This window comes from Lissotriton vulgaris, chromosome 3_1 (assembly GCF_964263255.1).
Source record: "Lissotriton vulgaris chromosome 3_1, aLisVul1.2, whole genome shotgun sequence".
Taxonomy (NCBI): domain Eukaryota; kingdom Metazoa; phylum Chordata; class Amphibia; order Caudata; family Salamandridae; genus Lissotriton; species Lissotriton vulgaris.
In genome coordinates, this window is record NC_141689.1 from 703,477,009 (window position 1) to 703,498,629 (window position 21,621).

At 43.1% G+C, this 21,621-nt stretch overlaps 1 protein-coding gene across 1 annotated transcript in view; it reads left to right on the plus strand.

Moving 5' to 3' along the window:
* MAN2A1 (mannosidase alpha class 2A member 1) overlaps positions 1–21,621 on the plus strand; it is a 1,326,430-nt gene that overhangs the window by 976,056 nt on the left and 328,753 nt on the right. The window contains exon 16 of the mRNA XM_086961008.1: positions 14,181–14,295. Coding sequence (XP_086817134.1) covers positions 14,181–14,295 — 115 coding nt within the window. The remainder of the gene's footprint in view (positions 1–14,180; positions 14,296–21,621) is intronic.

Here is a 21,621-nt window from a genome sequence, read left to right on the forward strand (position 1 = left end):
TGCGCTGCAGAGTCAGGAGTCAGGCGGAGGTAGTAATGTAGAGGGATTCTCCCTGAAGGCTCACACAGAGGGAGCCCTCGTAGAGTCACTTGCTAGATACTCCCACCTTAGAAACCTCCTTTTCCCATCAAAGGGACATTACATGGAAGATAAGTACTTTTTTAGGGTGATTACATTTAGAAATAGCCTTAGAAAAGAGTGCGCTTTACTGTACCTTGCAAGACTAAGGAGAGATAAAAGGAGGACCCAGAAGCAGGCCTGGCTAGATATATAAGCGATAAATCAGGCTAGCAGTGGCCCACCCGAATGTACCCTTAGCCCACCCAAACAAAAATTCCTGGAGCTGGGCCTGGCCGTACTGCTCCTAACATCATTGTTGTTGGGCCATTTCTCCAACCCCCGGACTCTCATCCCCTACAGTCTGCTCAAGCACCACGGCCCTCTCTGGCCCTGATCCTGTTGGGGCGGGCCACTTCATCCTCGCAGGCAGTGCTATAGGGGTACTCACTGGCCCCAGGGCAGGCAGCCCTGACAAGCTGCCTGCAGCCTTTTCCAGCCGTATGTCTTTGGGGCTGGTAGCACCTCCCCTGCAGTCATTCACCGGCCATGGGGTTAAGCCACTCTCCTGGGACTCCACTCTCCGCCATATAGGTCGCTGAGCCCCTCCGCGGCTGGCGGGTAGAACTCTGCAGCTCAAAGATGCCGCCACGCCCAGCAGGCTGCAACCAGCACCCTCTGAACAGTCGCGGCCTGGGGCTCAAATTAACACCAAACGGCGACCAGGTGGTGGTGTTAAACTCAAAACAGCATGCAGTCGCAGCCCGCATGATTGCGGGGAAACAGGATTATGAAGGATTTTAAAATCCGGGATCTGGAGCTCTCTGAAGGCACGTGCGATTAGCCACTTGGCTAGCCACACCAGCCAGTGGAAAGGGAAATTAATTTATGTTTTTCCTCCAATGCCACTGGCTCTCAGAATTGTTTCAAGATCAAGAGAAAGTCATTCACAGTAATTATAATCACACCAGCATAGTCGAAGAAATTGTGTGTTTGGGAGCAATTAAAGATGTCCTTACAAACTCCAGTGCAGTTCAAGCGGGGTGCTCTTTTGCTGATTCGTCAGAAGTCCTGGATATACAGCATCACGCCCCACTCTCCCTACAGGTAACAGGACCTCGAATTTAGAACTTTGAACTTTCCTGATTTTCTTAAAGTACTGCAGGCCTAAGGGCATGAACAACTCTTAATTCATTTAATATGAGGTGGAAAATAGTTTTACTTTGAACTTAATCCAAAATTCAGGTTTCGTTGAAAATGTCTTCTCATCATTTTCTGACTCATCTTTGGTACCTAACACAAGAGGGTTGGATGAGATACTCTTCCATGGAAGTTAATGTAGCTGCAATTTCGCTGTTCTTAAGGACAGCTGCTTGACCATCTTTAGTCTTCGAAAGAACATTCAAGGAGTTTATGAGGCGTTTGGTTTGAACATTTCCCACAGAGGCGAAGATGTCTCCAACTTGGGAGCTGAACACAGCATAACCTGCATTGTTCCAAGGCAAACATTCTTTATTGTTTTGTTTAGTTAAAACCATAACAATTTAGTCATAAAACTAATTACGTTTGTTATAAAATGATACACAATAAAAAACAAATGATTTTCAGCAGTGCAATTATTACGCAGCTCGTTTTACATGTTAAAACATTGAGAGTATCAGACTGGACTATTTTGCCTTTCCCCTCAGTCACTTATACTGAATAAACATTACAGTGACACAGTAAACTGAAAGCTGAGCAATAAATAGTCCATTTTGTGAATCTTGATGTCTTTGATGCAGTCCGTCCTCTAGTTTTTTCCGTACAAGGTTAAAAATGTTACTAGGTTCATGGGCGTCCGCAGACATTTTTCCAGGGGGGGGCAAAATGTTAACATCATCACCAACCTCCAACATGATGTGTGCCAGGTGAGGCACAAGAAACACTGGGGCGAGGAACTGGGATAGACTCAATTAAATGCCAGGAATCCAGGACATATGACTGACCCTGCTACAGGCCAACAAACACCACCTGTAGGGAAAACGCTAAACTTTCTGACAAGGTGCTCTGTCTGCTAGGTGTGCAGACTTCCGGGTCCTCGATCCAACACCAATCAAGGCTGTCTTCAGCACGATACAATTTTTAGCAGAATACTTTAAAACAGCCTATGATTAAAGCATCAGATTGAATATACTGTATGCACAGTGTATGTTAGGGATTATTTGTAGCACACATATTTACCAATATTGGCTTCTTGGTGCTAGAATTCATGATAACTTTTATCCAAAGTTAAAGCACAACGTCAAAGTTAGTAATAAATAATGCAGCAATCACACCCTCTCGTGATTTGCCAGTGGGTGCTCCCTTTACTAGAATTCCCCGGGCATTGCTAAATTTTACACACATTCAATTAATTTATACAAAATAAAATGTATAGGTCCAAATGTTAGCTATATTTTTGAAAAGAAACTTAGAGTCCCTGTACATGTAGTCAATGTCAAACTGACATCATGCCCACGTTTAGGGATACAATAATGGCCAGCTCCCTTATGCGGAAGCCTAGCCCCATAAATGTGTGGCACATGCGGCGCCCGCAGCAGCGGCACATCACAGGTCCAGGGATGCTTACACAGTGGTCAAAAGGGGGGAACAAAAGTAGGGGAACAGTGGGCGGAGAATCAGAGGGCGGGAATAACCCAAGGATTGGATCTGTGGGTGGAGCCAGAGGTGTGGCTAGAATGCGCAGACATCCCAATTTTTAGTATTTGCTTGGCATTTCACTGCCCAGTTTAATCAACCAATGGATACACATGATTATTTAAGGTTATAATGAGTTATTAACATTACAATATATTCACAAAGTGGGATATGCTTCTAATCACAGAATGTACCAAATACGATAAAATGTGGAAACACAAGCCATTTGTCTCCGAGCCATGGAGTTTCTGTCATCAGCACTACTCCCTTTTTCCACAACAGCAGTTCAAACATGAATGGCAAAATATCCTAGTTTGCAAATGTTTTCTCTAAAATTATGGCTCTGCCATATTTGCCTCATAATACAAGATCTGCTGCAACTAATAAATTGTTTGTAGCTCAAACACATCAAATGTTAATATAAAATGTGACTTGTGTTGCTGCGGAGTGGATGGCCTATTGTAAAGGTTGACTGGTTACCTTTCTCACTGCTGCATTTGTATGTTACACTGGTACTAATAAGGTAAAATCTTTCCAGAGACTGTTAGCATGTGTACACACGTCAAAATAATAAAATATCTGAAAATATACTGCATTACGCTGCAGCCTTTTTTTTAATGCATAATTTAGTCAACACTACGGCATAATGTTGTCATCCTTTGCTGCATAATTAATTCCAGTGGCCCCACAGCAGGCAGCACATGTTAAAAGTGCTTGTGAATGAAGCTGGGTGGCTGTAAGTTTGCGAACTTAGTTTGGTGTGCGTGCAAGTCCTGCATTGCCAATCCCTGATGAGTTGCAGCTACTACTGCTGAAACAAGGCCAATGGAGGTACCTTTGGGTGAGGCAGACTGGCCTCAAGGGCAGGGCCAGCCATAGCACTGGTGGTGTCCTGTGCATTAATGTTTGTTAGTGCCCCCCAATGACCACCTCTGCCATGGATTCCCTCACTACCACCCTTTAACTGTGCCCCCCAAGTCTCCATAACCACTCTCTCTCAGATGCATTTAATTTGATTTACAGCGCCACTCATACCATTGTAGGGTGTCAGAGCACTTTACATCACACACATTACACAGAGACAATCAATATGTGTGTAAATCACTGTATAGAAAATGTTACAAAAAACTAAGGACTACAAGGTGTAGGAGTCACATGACAAACGTACTAGTAGCCGGTATAGTTTTATAGTGATTGGTCTGGAGAAACACAATACCCGAAATTTAAAACGTAATACCATGGTTGGGGGTTCTCCTTAATAATCAGAATTGATTTCTGTCCAAAAGAACACTTTTTGGGACATTAGGATAATCAAAGACTGGGGGGGGGGGGGCGTGGAACATAACTCTCTAATTTATACCTTGCAGTTTGTATGCAGCTCTTAGATGACAGACAGTTAGTAGCTCACTGTTCTAAGTTAAGATTTTAACTTATAAACTGCAAGTAATAAAAGGATCTCTCTGACAAAAGCAGTAGCCCACTGACCTATTTACATTATGCGCACTTTGTGATCTGCATGGCGCATGTTCTTTGCAGCCGGTACATTAACCCTCTGAGCTACCTTTCCATGAGTCAAAACTTCCACTAGACAAAATTCTGATCTCTCTCTCTCTCTAGGAAGAACATTAATCACCAGAGTCATCATGACATTTTTATTGTTGCCGAAAATTGCTGGAAGCCAGGAAGGAGGCAGCAAGCGTTTTTAAAACCATAATATACTTGCAAACATGATGCCTTCACCAAAAGTCAGCACCCGGTGTGGTCACACTGGTTGCACCGCCCTAGAGCTGGCCCTTCTCAAGGGTCCTGTGACCTCAGTGACTGTTGTTCTCGGGTGTGCTGCTTCATAGGCCTGCCCGCAAGACTGGAGGTGAACTTCAGTATGGATAGTGGGGGACAAGCCTTGAAAGTTAACCTACACTTGTCATGCTTGGGCCCACCTGCTGGTACGAAGACACCAGGACTACTAAGGTGTTGTGAAGCCTTCTAAGGTCTAGCATGTGATTGTGCTCTCGCAGGAGAGTGGACTTGTTATTAAGGCTGAACCTAGTTCCCAGTTCCAAATTCAGCAGCTCTGACCATAGTGCCACATGCTCTCCTCCACTGAGAATAACTCCCACTGTTTTCAACTACAACCCAATTGTTGCCCGCTATAAACACCTGGATGCGCAATTTAAATTACGCTCTAGACAAGAGCAATATGCGGCCTACAAAAAAAAGTAACATCATCCTGGAAGAAGCAAACACTTATAGGGAATGCAAAATTTAGCAAACCATGGGAAATGTAAGCAGGAACAACATGGTTACCTTAATGCTTTTACACTCACTATTCAGAAATCAGTGAGTGCTTTTGCCTGAAAAGTCAAGAACACAACTACAGGGCCCTGAATGGACCCATTTCAATGGCTGTTGGTTATATCTTTACAAAACATAAGCAGTATGGTAAAAAGACCACATCCCTGGACGCAGAGCCGCAGTACACATTTTGTTTTCCAATTCACACATTGCAGTACCTCCAGGATTGGTGCACTAGTTGCAAGCCAAGGAAAAACAAAGTCAAGAAAACAAAAATAGCGCTTCACTGGCAAACTCTGTAAAAGTGGCGCTAATGTGTTTCAGTGTGAATAAAATCAGTTTGGCCAGTTTGCTACCACTCTGTCTTACTTCATTTAGTTATTTATCTTTTTTTCACATTTTTAGGCTTTTATTCCCAATGCTGCACTTTGGAATGAAAATGTCGGAAAAATTTGCAGCAAAAGCGTCTTTCTTTTTGGATCCATTTCACAGGGAAGCAAATAAAAGAAAGGAGAGGAAAGAGAGTGAGGACCCAGTCTTGAAGTCACGGTCTTCATGGGCGTCTGCAGGGGGGGCAAGGAGGGTCGCTCCAGGGGGGGGCAAGCGCCCCTCCTTGCCCCCCCTGCGGACGCCCATGACTAGGTTACAGTTGAGCTGAGTATCGTTTGAATCGAGACATTTTAGAATTGCCGATCTACAGGTGCAAATGCCCCTTGCGTTGAATAGTTTTTCCCATTAGCTGTAAAAGTGGTTGCTTTAAAGTTGGGCAGATGCATATTAGATTGGGTAAAGTCCTTCTTTGGTGTTCCACACAAACTGCATGCCTTTAGGCCTTTGTATTGCCAGCTTGGTTGATCAGCGTTTGATGTAATGCTAAAAACTTTGTTTTGAAATATGAGGGGTATTTCTGACCCAAGTATACTGCGGGTTGCAATTTAGTATAATATTGTTAAACCATTCATGCGTGGGCTCGCTTTATTTATTTATTTATTTATTTACAGACTTATACCGCGCTAGGAACTCGACTCCCTGAGGAGTATCTCCGCGCCTTTGGCAACATCTGTGAACAAAAGCCCTGTCTGATGTGTATCAATTGCCCTATCAGAATTAATAATTGAACAAGAAAGTTTTTTGTTTTTTCCTAAAAGGAAAATGTTCCTTACAAACTCTGATGTCAAAGGGGAGATCATTCCAGAGCTTTGGACCAGCTACTGACAGAGCCCTTCCCCCTTGTCTGGACTTGCGAAACCTAGGGACACATAGCAATTCTTGATCTCCAGATCTCAGGGATCTTAAGGGGGTGTAGGGAATGAACTTTTTAGTCAAGTAGTCGGGACCTTTACCAATGAGGCATTTGTGGATGGTGCAGCATGTCTTAAACAACACCCTCTGTTTCACAGTGAGCCAGTGTAGTTTATTTAACAGTGGCATTGAGGGAGTGCGGGCCGGGGCATTGAAAACAAGCCGTGCAGCTGTATTTTGCACGACCTGTAGTCTGGCCATGACCCCCTCATTGGCGGCTAGCAGCAAACCATTACAATAATCCAGTCTGCTCAGCACGAGTGACTGAATTAGTGTTTTCCTGGTGGTATCAGGTAACAGGGGAAATACCCGTCGGAGAAGACCAATAACATGGAAGCAGGAGCTCACAACTTGATTAGCATGATGTTTAAGAGCAAGCTCCTGATCCAGCATGACTCCAAGATCTTTCACTACTACTCTGGGTGCAGGGACTGGGCCTAGATCTTTTGGCCACCAGTCTGGAGTCCACAATCGTTTGGCTTCCCCAAAGAGCATAACCTCGGTCTTGGAGACGTTACACTGAAGGAAATTTGCTGCCATCCAATGTGCCACCTCTTTCATTCCTTGAGCAAAGGAGTTACGCACCTCAGGAGTCATGATTTTAAACGGGAAGTGGAGTTGAGTATCGTCTGCATACGATACAGGGATGAACCCATGAGATCTCATGATGTTAGCTAGGGGTGCCACATAGATGTTAAAGAGCGTTGGGCTCAAGCAGGAGCCCTGTGGCACCCCCTTGCTTAATCTTGCTTTATCCTCATTGCTTCCTACCTCAAACCAACATTTTTCTTCGAAAATAGCTTTTCTGTTATATATAACCTTCCATGAGTTGGTGAAATTCAGGCATTGTCTATCAAGAATCTATGCCTAATGCTTATTCAAAGATAGTGTTTCTTCAAGCACATCCTTAATTCATTCCGGATATGTATTTAACTTCTCATGTAAATAAACGCAATGTTTGCTGACTTTTTCCCAAATCCTTCTTCGATCTCTGAAAGCATTTATTGGGCATTAAGAGGTGCCTTACGTTTTGCTTGAAACAGAGATTTTTGTGTTAATTTTAGATAAGTAAATTGGGGCAGATCTCTATCTAAATAAACTTAGGTTAAATGGATTGTATCCTGCATTATTATTCTTGCTCATAAGATTAAGGGCAGGCCATGTATATGTATATTCTCACTCAACAAAACAATTTTTTTATTATTTTTTTTTGTATGTTCTTATATAGCGCTCGACTACCCGGAGGCATCTCGGCGCTTGCCTAGGGAACCCATCCTGGCTTTTCCCTGTGAGATAGCCCCTAACGGGCATCCCCAAGGTGAAAGCCAGGCATCCCGCCGCGGGGGGCCGTTGTGGAGATTAAGCAAGCTTAATGCCCAGAGTTGCAGAGTGTGAACCCATGATTAGGTCAGGCACCGAAAAGAGAATTATCGAGTCCGTGGACATTTAAGCTCAAGACCCTGCCGCGTCGGGAATTGAACCCGCTATAGTGCCTTCATTTCCTGAAACAAGTCTTAAGGACATTGGCATGCCCTTGCCAACCGTTGCTGTATCGATTTGTAGATGAAAACTGAAGCAATATTGGAATAATCACTTCTGTGCAATTTGTGTGCTTAAAATGAGCCTAATTTCCACGTTATATTTATATATTTACAATATTTACTGCTATTGCAGTCTGTTTTCAAGAATATGAATCCAAGAAAAATCCAGTGCTGAAGAAGAAAAAAGTTACTCACCTGTAACTGCAGTTCTTCACCATTGGTCCCTTTAATACATTTACATGGGACCCTCCAGCCTCCCCTTCATGATTAACACTCACTAATGCATCATGATAATCAAACTAGCTAAATAAGGTCTAACATTCGGAACTTCTGGAGGAAGTCGAGATGGATGGATGACTGTCTTTCTGATTGGCATGTCTTCAGGTCACAAAATGAGGTAGATAGGCTGTACAGTTACATGAATTTCGTGTTGTTCTGTGTGCAGGTACACTTGTATAAAACATTGCCTACAGAGGGTTCCCAGACTGACAACTGGGAAGGCAACAGGGTTCTGCCCTGAGCCCCACCCTGTTCAACCTGTACATGACTCCTTTGGCGGAGATAGTACAGGGTTTTGGAGTTGGAGTTGTCTCTTATGCTGAGTACACCCAGCTGCTGATCTCCCTATCCCAAGCACCGGAGGTAGCGGCCTCTAACTTCAGGGCTTGCATGCAGGAGCTGGCCTCCTGGATGGATAAGAACTGTCTGAAGTTGAATGGCAGCAAGACAGAGGTGCTTGTGGTGGGCGGTGACACATCGAGCTGGACGGCGGCTTGGTGGCCTCCGAGTCTGGGCCCTACCCCATTCCATGCACTTAGGCAAAAAACCTGGGGGTCTGGGTGGATTCCACTCTTTCCTATAATGGACATATTAGAAGGGTTTTGGGGAAATGTTTTGGAGTCCTAAAAAATCTGCGCAAAATGTTAGATCTCCTCCCTATAGGAGCTTGGAAGACGATGGTGCATACTCTTATTACATCTCGCCTAGACTATGGCAACATCCTCTACCTTGGGGCTACAGCAAAAGGTCTGGGGAGACTACAGGTCTTGCAGAATGTGGCTGCACGTCTAGTACTTATGCAGTCTAGGAGGGTGGCTTCAAAAAACGCCTTGGACACACTGCACTGGCTTCCAGTAAAGAAAAGAGTGATGTTTAAGGCTTTATGCACCTGTCACCTCATCTCCCAGAACCTTGGCCCCTCATATCTGAGTGACTTGGTCACCAGGTATGTGCCAGAAAGGTCCCTTAGATCCAGTGGGACCGGCCTGATGAAAATTCCGAAGGTAAAGAAGCCCAGAATGGGAGGCCGTTCCTTTAGGTTTCGGGCAGCTCAGAACTGGAACAAACTCCCTGTAAAACTCAGGGTGGAGATCTCTGAAGCCAAGTTTAGAAGGGCGTTTAAAACATATCTGTTTTCCGCTTAGCTTGGAGGTGATCCTCCGGTGTGGCTAGCATGTCGCTTCCCTCTCACTCAGCGCTGGGACACGCCGGGATGGCGTAACCATGCGCTTTATAACTTTCTTAATTATTATTATTATTATTATTATTATTATTATTATTATTATTATTATTATTATTATTATTATTATTATTATATTAACTCATGAAAGATGCCAGTGCAGTTCCCGATAAGTAACTTTTTATTATTATTTATTGAATGTATCTATATTTTGGGCATTTGAAAAATGCCCTCAATGTAAGCTAGAACAAGGGAGTTTACCTAAGCCTCTGATGTTAATTCAAACAGTTAATGCCTGAATAAGGATGAACAAAATTGTATTAGTTTATCCTGACATTGATTTATGTCATTTTTCTTTTCAATTAATTAGCAATTTTTTTTATATCTAGACAGAACAAGACCGTCGTCAACTTCACGTATTGCCATACAATTTATAACACGGTGAAACACAAATCATAAACATTTACAGTGAAAAAACATGAAAGTGAACATATGATTATAAATACAAGAACAATGTGCTCACGATTTCCAAGAATGAATCAATTGACAGTTGCCAAAAAACAATAATCAAAAACTGAATCGTCAATACAATTCCTGTGGGGCGAAAAAGAGCTTTTTGTATACCACCCCAGTCCCTGTTGCAATATCACTCTATTCTTATTTTGATCAGGGAGTAGATGCCATATAACAAGCAGATGTCGCTGGCTCATTCTACAAGAGCCAAGTCGTCAACTTCTGCTTTGGCCAGAGGTGTACCTGTAGTGGACATTTGTAAGGCAGCGACTTGGGCCTCCCTCCACACTTTAGCAAAGCATTATTGATTGGACTGAAATGAGGATGGAGGGCCACTTTGCACGTTCTGTCCTGCAGTATTTTTAGATATAGAACACTAGACATCCTCCTCCAGGAGGGGGACTGCTGTGGGAATCTATTCATAAGGTGAGGAATCCACAGGTAGATGTATCCATCAGAAGAACAAGTTACTTACCTTTGGTAATGTTTTTTCTGGTGGATACAGTATCTGCCTGTGTATTCCTCACTGACCCACCCTCCTCCCCGATGTCCACCTTATATACCCTAAAAGTGTTTTTGTTTAACATGTTGTTTAATATTTGGTGCTTCATTTTGCATTGTGTGATTTATAGGAAATGATTTTGCTCTTTGGCTTTCCTTTTGAATTTACACTATGTAGTTATTGAATATTGTGTAGTGTGTATACTTTGAATCTGTTGTCATTCCATCCTTTCGCCTCAGAGGCATGGGAAAAATGGGTGGAACTGACGTCATCACGCCGACGAGGCTCTCTTATGGCTCTGGTGGCGTCATGCGGAGTCGCGAGCGGAGCCGTGGCATTGTGACGTCCTCGTCGGCGTAGAGAGCTAGGAAAAGATTCTGCAGAATACTGGCGCAGGGGATATTCATAAGTTGAGGACTCCACAGGCAGATACTGTATCCACCAGAAAAAGCATTACCGAAGGGAAGTAACTTGTTCTTCAGCAGGAAAAGTTTTTCTGAAGTGACTTTATATAACTTTTTTTGATGGGCCTTCAGTGCAAAAAACGTAAAAACTAATTTGTGAGCTTTTTCTCTCTTTCCCTTGTGATCGTTGACTATGTTATGATTTCAAAAACTGTACACAAACGACCCCTTCCTGAATTCAGAATTGTATTTAGTTTTCAAAAATGTATGCTTTCCCGGTTCATCTTCTGCTTTCACACCTGTTTCAAAAACCAAAGTCAAGTAGGGAGCAACTCCAAAAATAGGAAGTATTAGCTTTTAGATAATTGCAAAACTGGTGAAAAAAAGATTTATATTCAATCATTCCTTTTTCAGGCAGCTGGGAAGAAGGCAATATTTGCACACTTACCTTTTGTTGATGCCGTTAAAACAATCCCAGTATTTTTATTTAAAAATAAATAATTTAGCTTTTTTTCTCAGGGCTCTCTGGGGAAGCCCTAAACCCTGCTTACCTGTACAATAACCTATATGTAGAAAGATGGGTGCACAATTAGAGTGGATACCTTCTTTGTGGAAAAAAACTTAAGAAAGCTTAAGTGAATACTGCGCTGAATATAAACAAGCATAGGCGAAGCCAATAGGTCTTGGCAATGGCAGAGCTATTGGCGTTGTAAATTTGAATGTCTTTTAGCCATGTTTGCTAGCAGCACATCTGCTGTTCAGCATTGCTGAAAGCCCAGAATCACAGGATGTTGATTAACCTTGTGCGTAGTTCGCGAAGTAGCGCTAGGCGTAGCTACGCAAAGTGCACTTCGCACTACGCAAACTACACATAGCGCTACACAAACTGTGTAGTGCGCTGTGCGCAATGATTGCACAGTGCTGATGCTTGTCCGTACTGTGGAATCATTGAAAACAGCATCTTGCAAAGTGCGAGCTCTCGTTTTCCGCAGCTCAAGTAGATTTTCACTCGAGCGCCATCTTTCTCAACGCGTGTAAAACAGAGCAAAGGTTTTTAGTCGGTGGCGCACAGCTAAAGGTAACGCAAGTCATTAAATGTAGAGTTTCCAATTTTTCAAGGTGCAAAGGGGCGAGGGGATAAGCCCTATAACCCCCCAGAAAAGTGCTAACAGAAGTTAGTACCAGAAATTTAACCAGACATGATGCCCATGCACACTCAGAATAAACATTGAACAATGCAGTCGTTGTTAACAGTTTTGGAAGAAACAAAGGTTAGTCAAAAGTACAATTAAACAGTATGTAGCACGATCAATCAAGCGTTGATGTAGTGTCTTTTATTGTTCAGATGCGAGAAAACCAGCCGACACGTGTTTCGTCGTATGTGGCACAATCTGCCTACGACTCTTCAGGGCTGTAACGAACAGGTACAGATTAAAAGGTCGCTGTATCGGTGTTAATTCCGACCCGACAGGGCCTAGGACCGGTGGAAAAGATATTTAATTTGTGTGTGGAGACCCTCAAGCGACAATCAAATGAGAATCCGACTCAAAGCATCCAATCTAGGTGATTATTCCGGTGGTAATCAAGAATAAATGGTTAAAACTAAATCTGCGAACTAAGAAGCACGGCGGGGTAAAGGCACGTGACTCCTGGTATGGTTAGATAAAGTGGGTAAAAGGACGGGTGCATCCAAAAGACATTCCTCGTGTGTGACGGATAAGCCCACAACCAAGATTTAGTTTTAACCATTTATTCTTGATTACCACCGGAATTATCACCTAGATTGATTGCTTTGACAGCCAGGCGTCCCTCCACAAAAACGGTATATGCCTGTAGGTGCAATACGTTTGTGGCATGGTGCACAGCAAAGGCTGTGGATCCCCTTTCTGCCCCTCTTTCAGAGGTCCTTCTTTTTCTTATTTCTTTAGCCCAGCAGGGCTCTGCTCTGGGCACTATCAAGGGCTATCTCTCAGCCATTTCCACCTTCCTGAGGCTTCCAGATCAGCCTTCCCTTTTCAAGTCCCATGTGGTAAATAGAATCTTGAAATGCATCACGCACATGCTTTCTCCTGTTCCGTTCGTGACGCCTCAGTGGGACATGAATCTAGTTCTTACCTTTCTGATCTGCTCTCCCTTTGAGCCACTTCATAATTGCCCTCTTTGTCTTCTAACTCTAAAGACTGCTTTCCTGGTTGCCATCACCTCTGCCAGAAGAGTTAGTGAGCTCCAGGCTCCTTCTTCCACACCTCCTTTTGTTTCTGTCCTTCCGGACAAAGTTGTTCTGAGAACTCGTCCTTCCTTTTTGCCAAAGGTTGTCACTGCCTTTCACATCGGGCAGACAATCACTCTACTAACCTTCTTTTCATCTCCTCATCCTTCTAAAGAGGAAGAGAGGCTCCATCGTCTGGACCCAAAACTTGCGCTCTCTTTCTACCTGAGCCGCACACAACAGTTCTGGGTGGATGACCAACTCTTTGTTGGCTACGTGGGCGCTAAGAAAGGTCGGGCAGTGCACAAACGGTCCATTTCTCGATGGGTCGTTTTGTGCATAAAGGCTTGTTATTCGTTGGCTAAAAAAGAGCCTCCGCTGGGGCTAGGCGCCCATTCCCCAGTGCAACGGCAGCCACTACTGCTCTGGGACGCGGCGTTCCCTTGCAGGACGTTTGTCAGGCAGCTACATGGGCCTTGCTTAACACTTTTACCAAGCACTACTGCCTGGACAACCAAGTCCGGAGAGACGGCTTCTTTGGCCGTTCTGTTCTCCAGGACTGTCTGGTGTGATCGTGGTTCGTAGACCCACCACCGGGATTGGTATTTCTGGGGTATATATTCTAAGGTAAGGAATCTATCACTACGTGTTTCTTTAAGATGCACAAGTTACTTTCCTTCGGTAATGATATATCTGCAAGAAACATTAGTAGTGATAGATTCCTTACCGCCCCACCCATCCTCTCCGTTCTGTGAACTGATTTCTAGGGTTACGGTCGTCCCTTTCACGGCCCAAGTATCATGGCACCAGTGGTCAGTATCTTGCATGGCTCTGCGTTCCATGCGCGGAAAGTCGTGTACAGAACTGACGTCAGCGCGCGTGGGCGTGTCTAAGTAGCTCCGACTACGTCATCTCAATGCAAACGACTCACGCGGAGCCGCACGACGATGTCTACCGATGCTCGGGGGTACTGCTGACGAAAAAACTTTCCGGATCCAGTCTGACGCCTGGGGGTAATTCTAAGGTAAGGAATCTATCACTACTAATGTTTCTTACAGATATATCGTTACCGAAGGTAAGTAACTTGTGTGTTAGAAAAATAGGTTTGTGGGTAGATATTTTTTCTTTCAAATGATTGCATAACAGTGTCAGAAGTAAAAACAATAAGACGTTTCCTTTCTTTGAGAGAATGTTCATAATGTTGTTTAAATTTTCGTTTCAGCCTTATGTTTTTACGGAACCTCCCATCAAAAGAGTTACTTACGGAGGGATTTTCTCAGAAGTCACATGCTTTTTCCATCATGTGACGCACACAGTACGACTTTATCACATGCAAGGTAACATGGTTAAAATATATGTTCAGAGATAAAACCCATCAAAAATGTGCTGATAGATGTACCTTTTGGAGTGATCAAAGTTTGAACAGCATATATTCACTGAACTTTATCTAGAGAATTTCATAAATATCAACCTTTTAAACTCCCGATATTCACGTTAAACACACTGTTTTATCATGGTGCTTCGTGGAGTTTCTTTTTGTGTGTGGGATTTCATAGGGTAAGTTTTTTGGACCAGTGGTGCTCTGCATTGTCCTCCCGGTATATCCCTGAGCAACTTTACTTCAACAAAATATGCAGTTAGCCTTTATTCTGATAAATCTGCTGTAGTACGTAGTTTAGGTGACCTTGTTTGTATATTGGGATTTTTTGCCGAATGGTGCAATGTGCTCAGTTATTCAGTTCTCCACCTTCTGCCTTCTAAAACGTTTTGAACCATTAATGTATGTAGACGTATGTAGATGTGGGTCTCCCTCTCTGCCTTGTAGAAAAATAATATGTAGTTGGCCTTTATGTGAGAATTTGGAAGGTCCTTTTCTAAAACGATACAGAGTAGTTAAGTTTTCAAGAAATATACAGAAGATCCTGTGATTTGGTTTGCCTGTCAAGGAAAAAAGGAATGAAGGTGTCCAACACTCTAAACCCTTGTTTTTTTCTGTGTTTCATATACTTGAATGATAGTTGTTGGTTCTTCAGGTTAGAAGTGTTTTACAACTGCATTAAATGTGAGCAGGTGCCCATCACTATTGAACTTGATGTTTTGTTGATCAGAATAATACATGAAAAACGTGCACCTGTAAGACCACAAAAGCTTGGCACTCAAGTTTGCCCTACAGAGAATCAGAGCCCTTTGAGTACGAGGCTTGCTCCCTTAACTTGTAGGACTGGAGCTCACATCGGAGCCTTCCGAAGAACCGTTGCCAAAAAAGAATCAAAAATAGGATGAGAAATTGGAGTGAATCCCTGACTTATATGTAGACATTCATCTCAAAGGATCAAGACAGCTCTGTTGCTGAGAAAGAGCCTAAGCCAGCTGTGTTGTCATTTGTTAAGGAGCTTCAGGGGTAGATGTTTCGTTGATCCTCTGGTGAGGCGATGTTGACAATGGCAGTGAAGTCGTCCCTGATGTCAGTTTAGTACTTTAGAGATTCTTTCTATATTTCCTAAGTGAGATAGTAGTTTGTGTGGTCTGCGTTGAAGGTTTTGTAATGCCACCTAGCCTCACTAAAATTTCAGGGTGCAGAACTGGGAACCAAAGTGCCTGGTTTGAGGAGCCAGCCAAGGTACTATGCTTGTTAACCGTTCAAGTGCACCATCTAGTGATTCCTTCAGTACTGTTACTTTACTCTACAGCAAAGCCAGATGTAGAAACTGTTTCCTGCTGACAAGGTGGCTCCATTTCTGACTGGACAATCTCGGCATTTCAGTGTTGCACCAGAGTGCAATCTCAATTTTCTATTACAATTCAATTGATCATAGGACTAGAGGGTCATCAACCTACATTGAGCATGTTTTATGTGAAAAGCCAACAGGACCATGTGTGTAAAGGTCCATTGAAACTTACGTCTTAATGGTACTTAAATGAACAGAAAAGAAACGAAATGAAAAATATTAGCACAAAAATTGTCTAAAAATATGACGTAAATGATTTCATGGAGGTGGTTCTTGATGGTGCACGTATATAATAAAGTATGAAATTCCTCCACTTAAATAGGAAAAATATACTCCATATTGCCTGTTACTATAAAGACACTGGTCTTGTAGTCTATACATCTATATAATAAAGGCCCGTTCCTGCGTTAAAGGCCCAAGCCGAAGGCGAGGGACTTTAACAAGGGACGGGACTTTAATAGCCGGTATAGCCCTGCTACGAAGGGCTATAAGGCTAATAGAACATTCTGCCACTAGAGGGCAGAATGTTCTAACAAATTAAACAAATGCTTCTCGAAGCTCGAGGGGATTTAAATCCCCTCAAGCTCCGAGAGGCCTTTGTAACACATTGGAATGTTGCTCTGCTGGCCTTTACTGGCCCGTAGAAGCAGGGAGCACTCCATTTTCTACAATGGAGCTCCAAACATTCCAATGTTCTAATATCCTCTAACATATAGGTGGATAGTACTTTTTCCATATTCACTGCTGATGATATGCCTGTTCATTGGCATCAGCCCCAAATCTGGAAGTCTTTCAGGAGCAGAAATCAAGCCCAACACTGTTGTAACCTAGTCTAGTTCCCCCCAAGCCTTGAGCCAGTGGTTTCTACCAGCTCTCCTGCGCGAGAGCATCCAAGGTTCCCCGCCGTCCTCATTGGCTCCCTAACATTCCACACTGCCCCTGTCACCTTTCCAACTGCCCAACTGTCATTAATGATATTGGCATTCTGACCTACGCACCGCTTGAGGTGTGGGGCTGTTAGTAATAAACTTATTACTATATACTACAACCTGACTGCGACTACTTTCTACAAGTGGCGACGAGGACCTCAGCCCCTCACCGCGGACCCACCGCTTTCCAGCAAAAAACAGAAATGACATCTGCAAAGGCACAGCGCTTCAGCTGAGCCTAGGAAGAACTGGCTTCCTACCTTGATTTATCCTGGTGCGTCTTCGCTGATTTCTGTCGATCCTTCTGCTTCCACATTCAGTCTGGAGAGTATGCTGTTCGGCGCATCGGTCCGGAAGGAAACATGAACCCGGTGTTTGCCTGCGTGATTGAATCTCCCCAGCGAGCCTGAATGCGGTGTCAGTTTCCAGCCGATAAAAGGAAGAAGGTACTGTTCTGCGGCATTCAGTTTCGTTTCCAATGCTGTGAGAAGCTCTGCGCAAGTCCGAATAAAGGAAATCCGGTCAGGGGATTTTCGCGCCACTAACGCCTCTTCTGCCACCCCGTCTGCGCATGCGCAAGGGCGTGCCACGTCATTGAAACGCAACGTAAGGCGCCATACTTGGACATTCAGTGCTGTGATTAAGATCGGTGTCTGGAGTTCGAATCCTGTTGGAGCACACTCTGTGATGTGAATTTTAAAAAATCGAAATTTATTGAATAAAAAAGGATAAAATATTGAAAACAAGCATTTGTTTCAACGGTCAAAATTAGCACGATGAGTTAAATAAAGAAAGGAAGAATTAATACCAAACAGCATTCTTCTGCATTCCCATGTTCTTCATCTAGGAATGTGAACTGATTGATTTCTGTGTTCTGGAAACTGTCTCGCTTGCACTTGAAGGTCGTGTTCAGCAAAATTTGACATATAAAGAGAAAAGAAATTAATGGTATTTACCTTTACTGGAAAACGCTATTTAAGCTACGCAAATACTCACCAGTGCAAGCATAGCTCACCTTCTAAATACATTTTACACAATGTGTGCTCTTAGTTCGCTGAATCTTACGCAACCCCAGGCGTTCTTACCCAGCAAAGGTGCTCCTTGCATACCATGGAAGGAGTGGAAAGAGTACTTTACTAATTATATTGAAACGGTGGAAGATGGGGACTTCACAGCTGAGAAGAAAAAGAATGTTCTGTTGTACTGTTTAGGTCCTGGTGTCGTAAAGACTTACAACAACATTGAGAAAAAGGCGAGAGAAGGGGATGATGTCTATCAGCATGCGTTGGATTATCTTGATGCTCACTTCTCACCCATAGTTTGTGTAGCTGTTGACCGTTACAAATTTTCAAGAAGAAAGCAAGGTAAAGAGGAGAGCATTGACGATTATGTCGCTGCGTTGAATAATTTGGCATTGACTTGCAGATTTGGTCAACTACAAGAAGAGTTTGTTCGTGATCAAATAATCATGCATGCCAGCAATCCTAATATCCAGGACAAACTCTGGGTTAATGGTGAAGCTTCATTAAAGGAAGTAGTCGCTTTAGTCAAAAAAGCTGAACTTACAGGCAGATGTGCTAAGGCTGTTCTTGAAGAACCTGTAGTAGTAAAAGCCATTAAATCTTCCAATGCGGGCAAGCTAAGACAGAATGAAAAAATGAGAGATGTTGAACATGATAGACATAAGAAAAGTGAAAATTTCAGATCCAAATATAGCAAAGAAAAACATCGCAGTACAAGAAACAACGACTTCTCTGAACTTAAATGCTATCGTTGTGGGTCTCCCACCCACCTAGCTGATTCAATAAAGTGTCCTGCAAGACATCAAAAATGCACGTCTTGTGGTTTGACAGGTCACATTGCTAAAGCTTGTAATAGAAGATCTTCAAAACAAAGTAAACATGTCAAACAAATTCAAGAGGAAAGTGACTCAGACGAAGAAAATTCAGAGTATTCAGATTCTGACAGCATCAGCTATGTTTTCTCAATTGAATATGATGTTCTGGAGCTCACACCTACGAGGAGAAAGAAACCCATGTGTGATGTGAAATTAGGTGGGGTCACAGTGAATCTCATGGCTGACTCAGGGTCTCCTTTCACAATCATAAATGAGAACGTGTGGAAACAATTCAATGACAGAATTGGTTCTTCTTTGGAAAAATCAAAAGTGATTGCTAGAAGTTACACCGGAAACAACATAGAATTCCTAGGGACACGTGATCTTGAATTTGAGTTCAAAAACAGAAAAGCATTTTGCAGGCTTTTTGTGGCTAAGAAGGGTCCATCAGTCTTAGGTTGGAGCGACCAAGCTGATCTGGGCATTATCCTTAACCCGAACAGCGATGATCCTGTACTGTCTGTCGATGAGTCCTGCAAACGCACCATCCAAAATGACTTTCCTGAAGTGTTCTCTGGTAAGGTTGGTCTTCTCAACAGTTTTCAACATAAAATTAAACTTAAAGACTCAGCCATCCCATGCATTCACAAGGTAAGACATTTACCAGTGTCAGTAAGAAGTGATGTTCAAGTTGAACTGAATAGACTTATCAAAGATGGAATAATAGAAGAAGTTGAGTCCGCGGAGTGGGTTTCTCCCTTGGTGGTGGTCAAACGTCCCAACGAAAAAATTAGACTCTGCATCGATCTCTGGGACCTGAATAAGAATATTATTGTTGATCAATATCCCCTGCCACGCATATGTGAAATGTTTAATGCCACCAATGGTATGTGTATATTTTCAATAATTGATTTAAAATCCGCATATCACCAGATTTCCCTACACGTGGACAGCAAAAAATTCACCACATTTATCACCCCATTTGGTTGTTATCGTTTCACCAGGGTGCCGTTCGGCTTAGCCTCTGCCGCAGCGCTTTTTCAAAGGGTCATGACTACCATTTTTGAAGGCGTCAACGGTATCAGGTTTTTCCAAGACGATATCCTGGTCATGGGTAGCAACCAATCTGAACATGACACACATCTTAGGCAAGTTTTTAATAAAATTAAAATGCATGGTCTGACTGTTGAATTAGACAAGTGTAAAATATCACAAGACAAAGTAGTATACTTAGGGCACACCATTAGCAAAGAGGGCATCAAACCCAAACAAGGATTAGTGGACGCCATTCTAAATGCTCCTTGCCCATCGAGCAAAGATGATGTCAGAGCGTTTCTTGGTCTGACCGAGTATTACTCGAAATTCATAAAAAACTTTTCTGAGAAAACATACAGCATTAGACAACTATTGAAAAACAAGACAAAGTTTGAATGGTCCATGGATTGCCAAAAGACCTTTGAAACAATAAAAAAAGAAATAAGCGACGCTCCTTTTCTCAAAGGATTTGATCCAAATGCAGAAATCTTTGTGACCACCGATGCTAGTAACAAAGGAATTGGTGCAGTGCTAGCACAGAAGGATACCTCAAAACAGGAATGGGTTGTAGCATTTGCCTCGAGATCACTCACCTCTGCTGAGGAGAAATACTCAGTAATCGAGCGCGAAATGCTGGCCTGTTCTTGGGCGCTCAATTATTTCAGAGCATACATATGGGGTTACAACATTCATCTTCGCACAGACCACAAACCCCTAATCAAGATACTGTCTGCCTCCGGTTTACAGAATGCTTCCCCACGTCTAAGCAAAATGTCTATAAAATTACTGGACTATTGCTACTCTGCTGAATATTGGCCAGGAGTCAAGAATAAAATCGCCGATTTCCTCAGCAGACTACCACTCCCACACAGTAATGAGGAAACTGATACGTCAGAGGATGACGAAAAAGTGGCTCTACTCTTCAATACAGAGTTGGACGGAATATCTGCGGGGGAATGGGAACAACAAATGGCACGAGATTCAACCCTCCAAGATGTGTGCAAATATGTGAACACCATGTGGCCAGAGAAACGCCATCTTAGCGACAACGTGAAAACTTTCTGGGAAATAAGAAATGAACTCAGTTTGGAAAACTGAGTGCTTTTCAGAATTGGTAAAGCCATAGCCCCCATCACACTCAGAGACAGAATACTTAAACTCTGCAACATTGGTCACCTGGGCATCTCCAAAACCAAGGAAAGAGTCAGAGCCAGTTACTGGTGGCCGGGCATTGACAAGCAAATTGAAACACTAATAAGGAACTGTGTGGAGTGCAGTGATTCAGACAAAACTCTCAAGACATCTAAAGTCTCTCTCTCTCCACTCCAACCCCCCTTGATGGCCTGGGAGAAAATTGGTGTTGACATCGCGGGCCCATTGAAGGACATGATGGGGAGATCAAGTACATCCTAGTGGCTATAGATCATTTCTCGAAGTGGCCTGAAAAAAGGATTGTAACAGAAATAGATAGCTCCACAATTATATTGTTCTTGGACAAACTGTTCATTAGCGAAGGATTACCAAAATTTGTGCTCACTGACAACGGTCCACAATTTTGTTCTGAAGCGTTCAAAACATTCCTAACGAGAAACTGCATAACTCATCATACCACTTCACGGTACCATCCTGAAGGTAATGGCCTCACCGAACGTTTCAACCGTGTCCTGAAAGGTCACGTACAGCTGTCAAGAAACGCAAATCTAAACTGGGAAGAAGAGGTATTCAAACTCATTTGGGCTTTCAGAATAGCTCCCTGTGCCAGCACCCGAGAGGCGCCCTTTGTGCTCATGAGAAGTAGACAGCCCCTGAGTAGTGATCTGGGATGGATGCCAAATTCAAAACAAGTTGCATGGTCACCAGACGTAATAAGGAATAACATAATAAAAGCTCAAAAGTATTACAAAGAATGGTTTGATTCCAAACATGGTGCAAAAGAACATTCATTTAAAGTTGGTGATTTTGTAAAAGTTCGTTTAGAAAAAAAAGTAAGGAAAGGAGAAAGCAGATTCACCGCTCCAATGCAAATTTAGGAACTGTTCAACAACGCGGCCAGACTCCGCGATGGGAAGGTTTGGCACATGAGCAGATTTGCTAGATACCGTCAGGGGACAAATGTTTCCAACCAACTGCAAC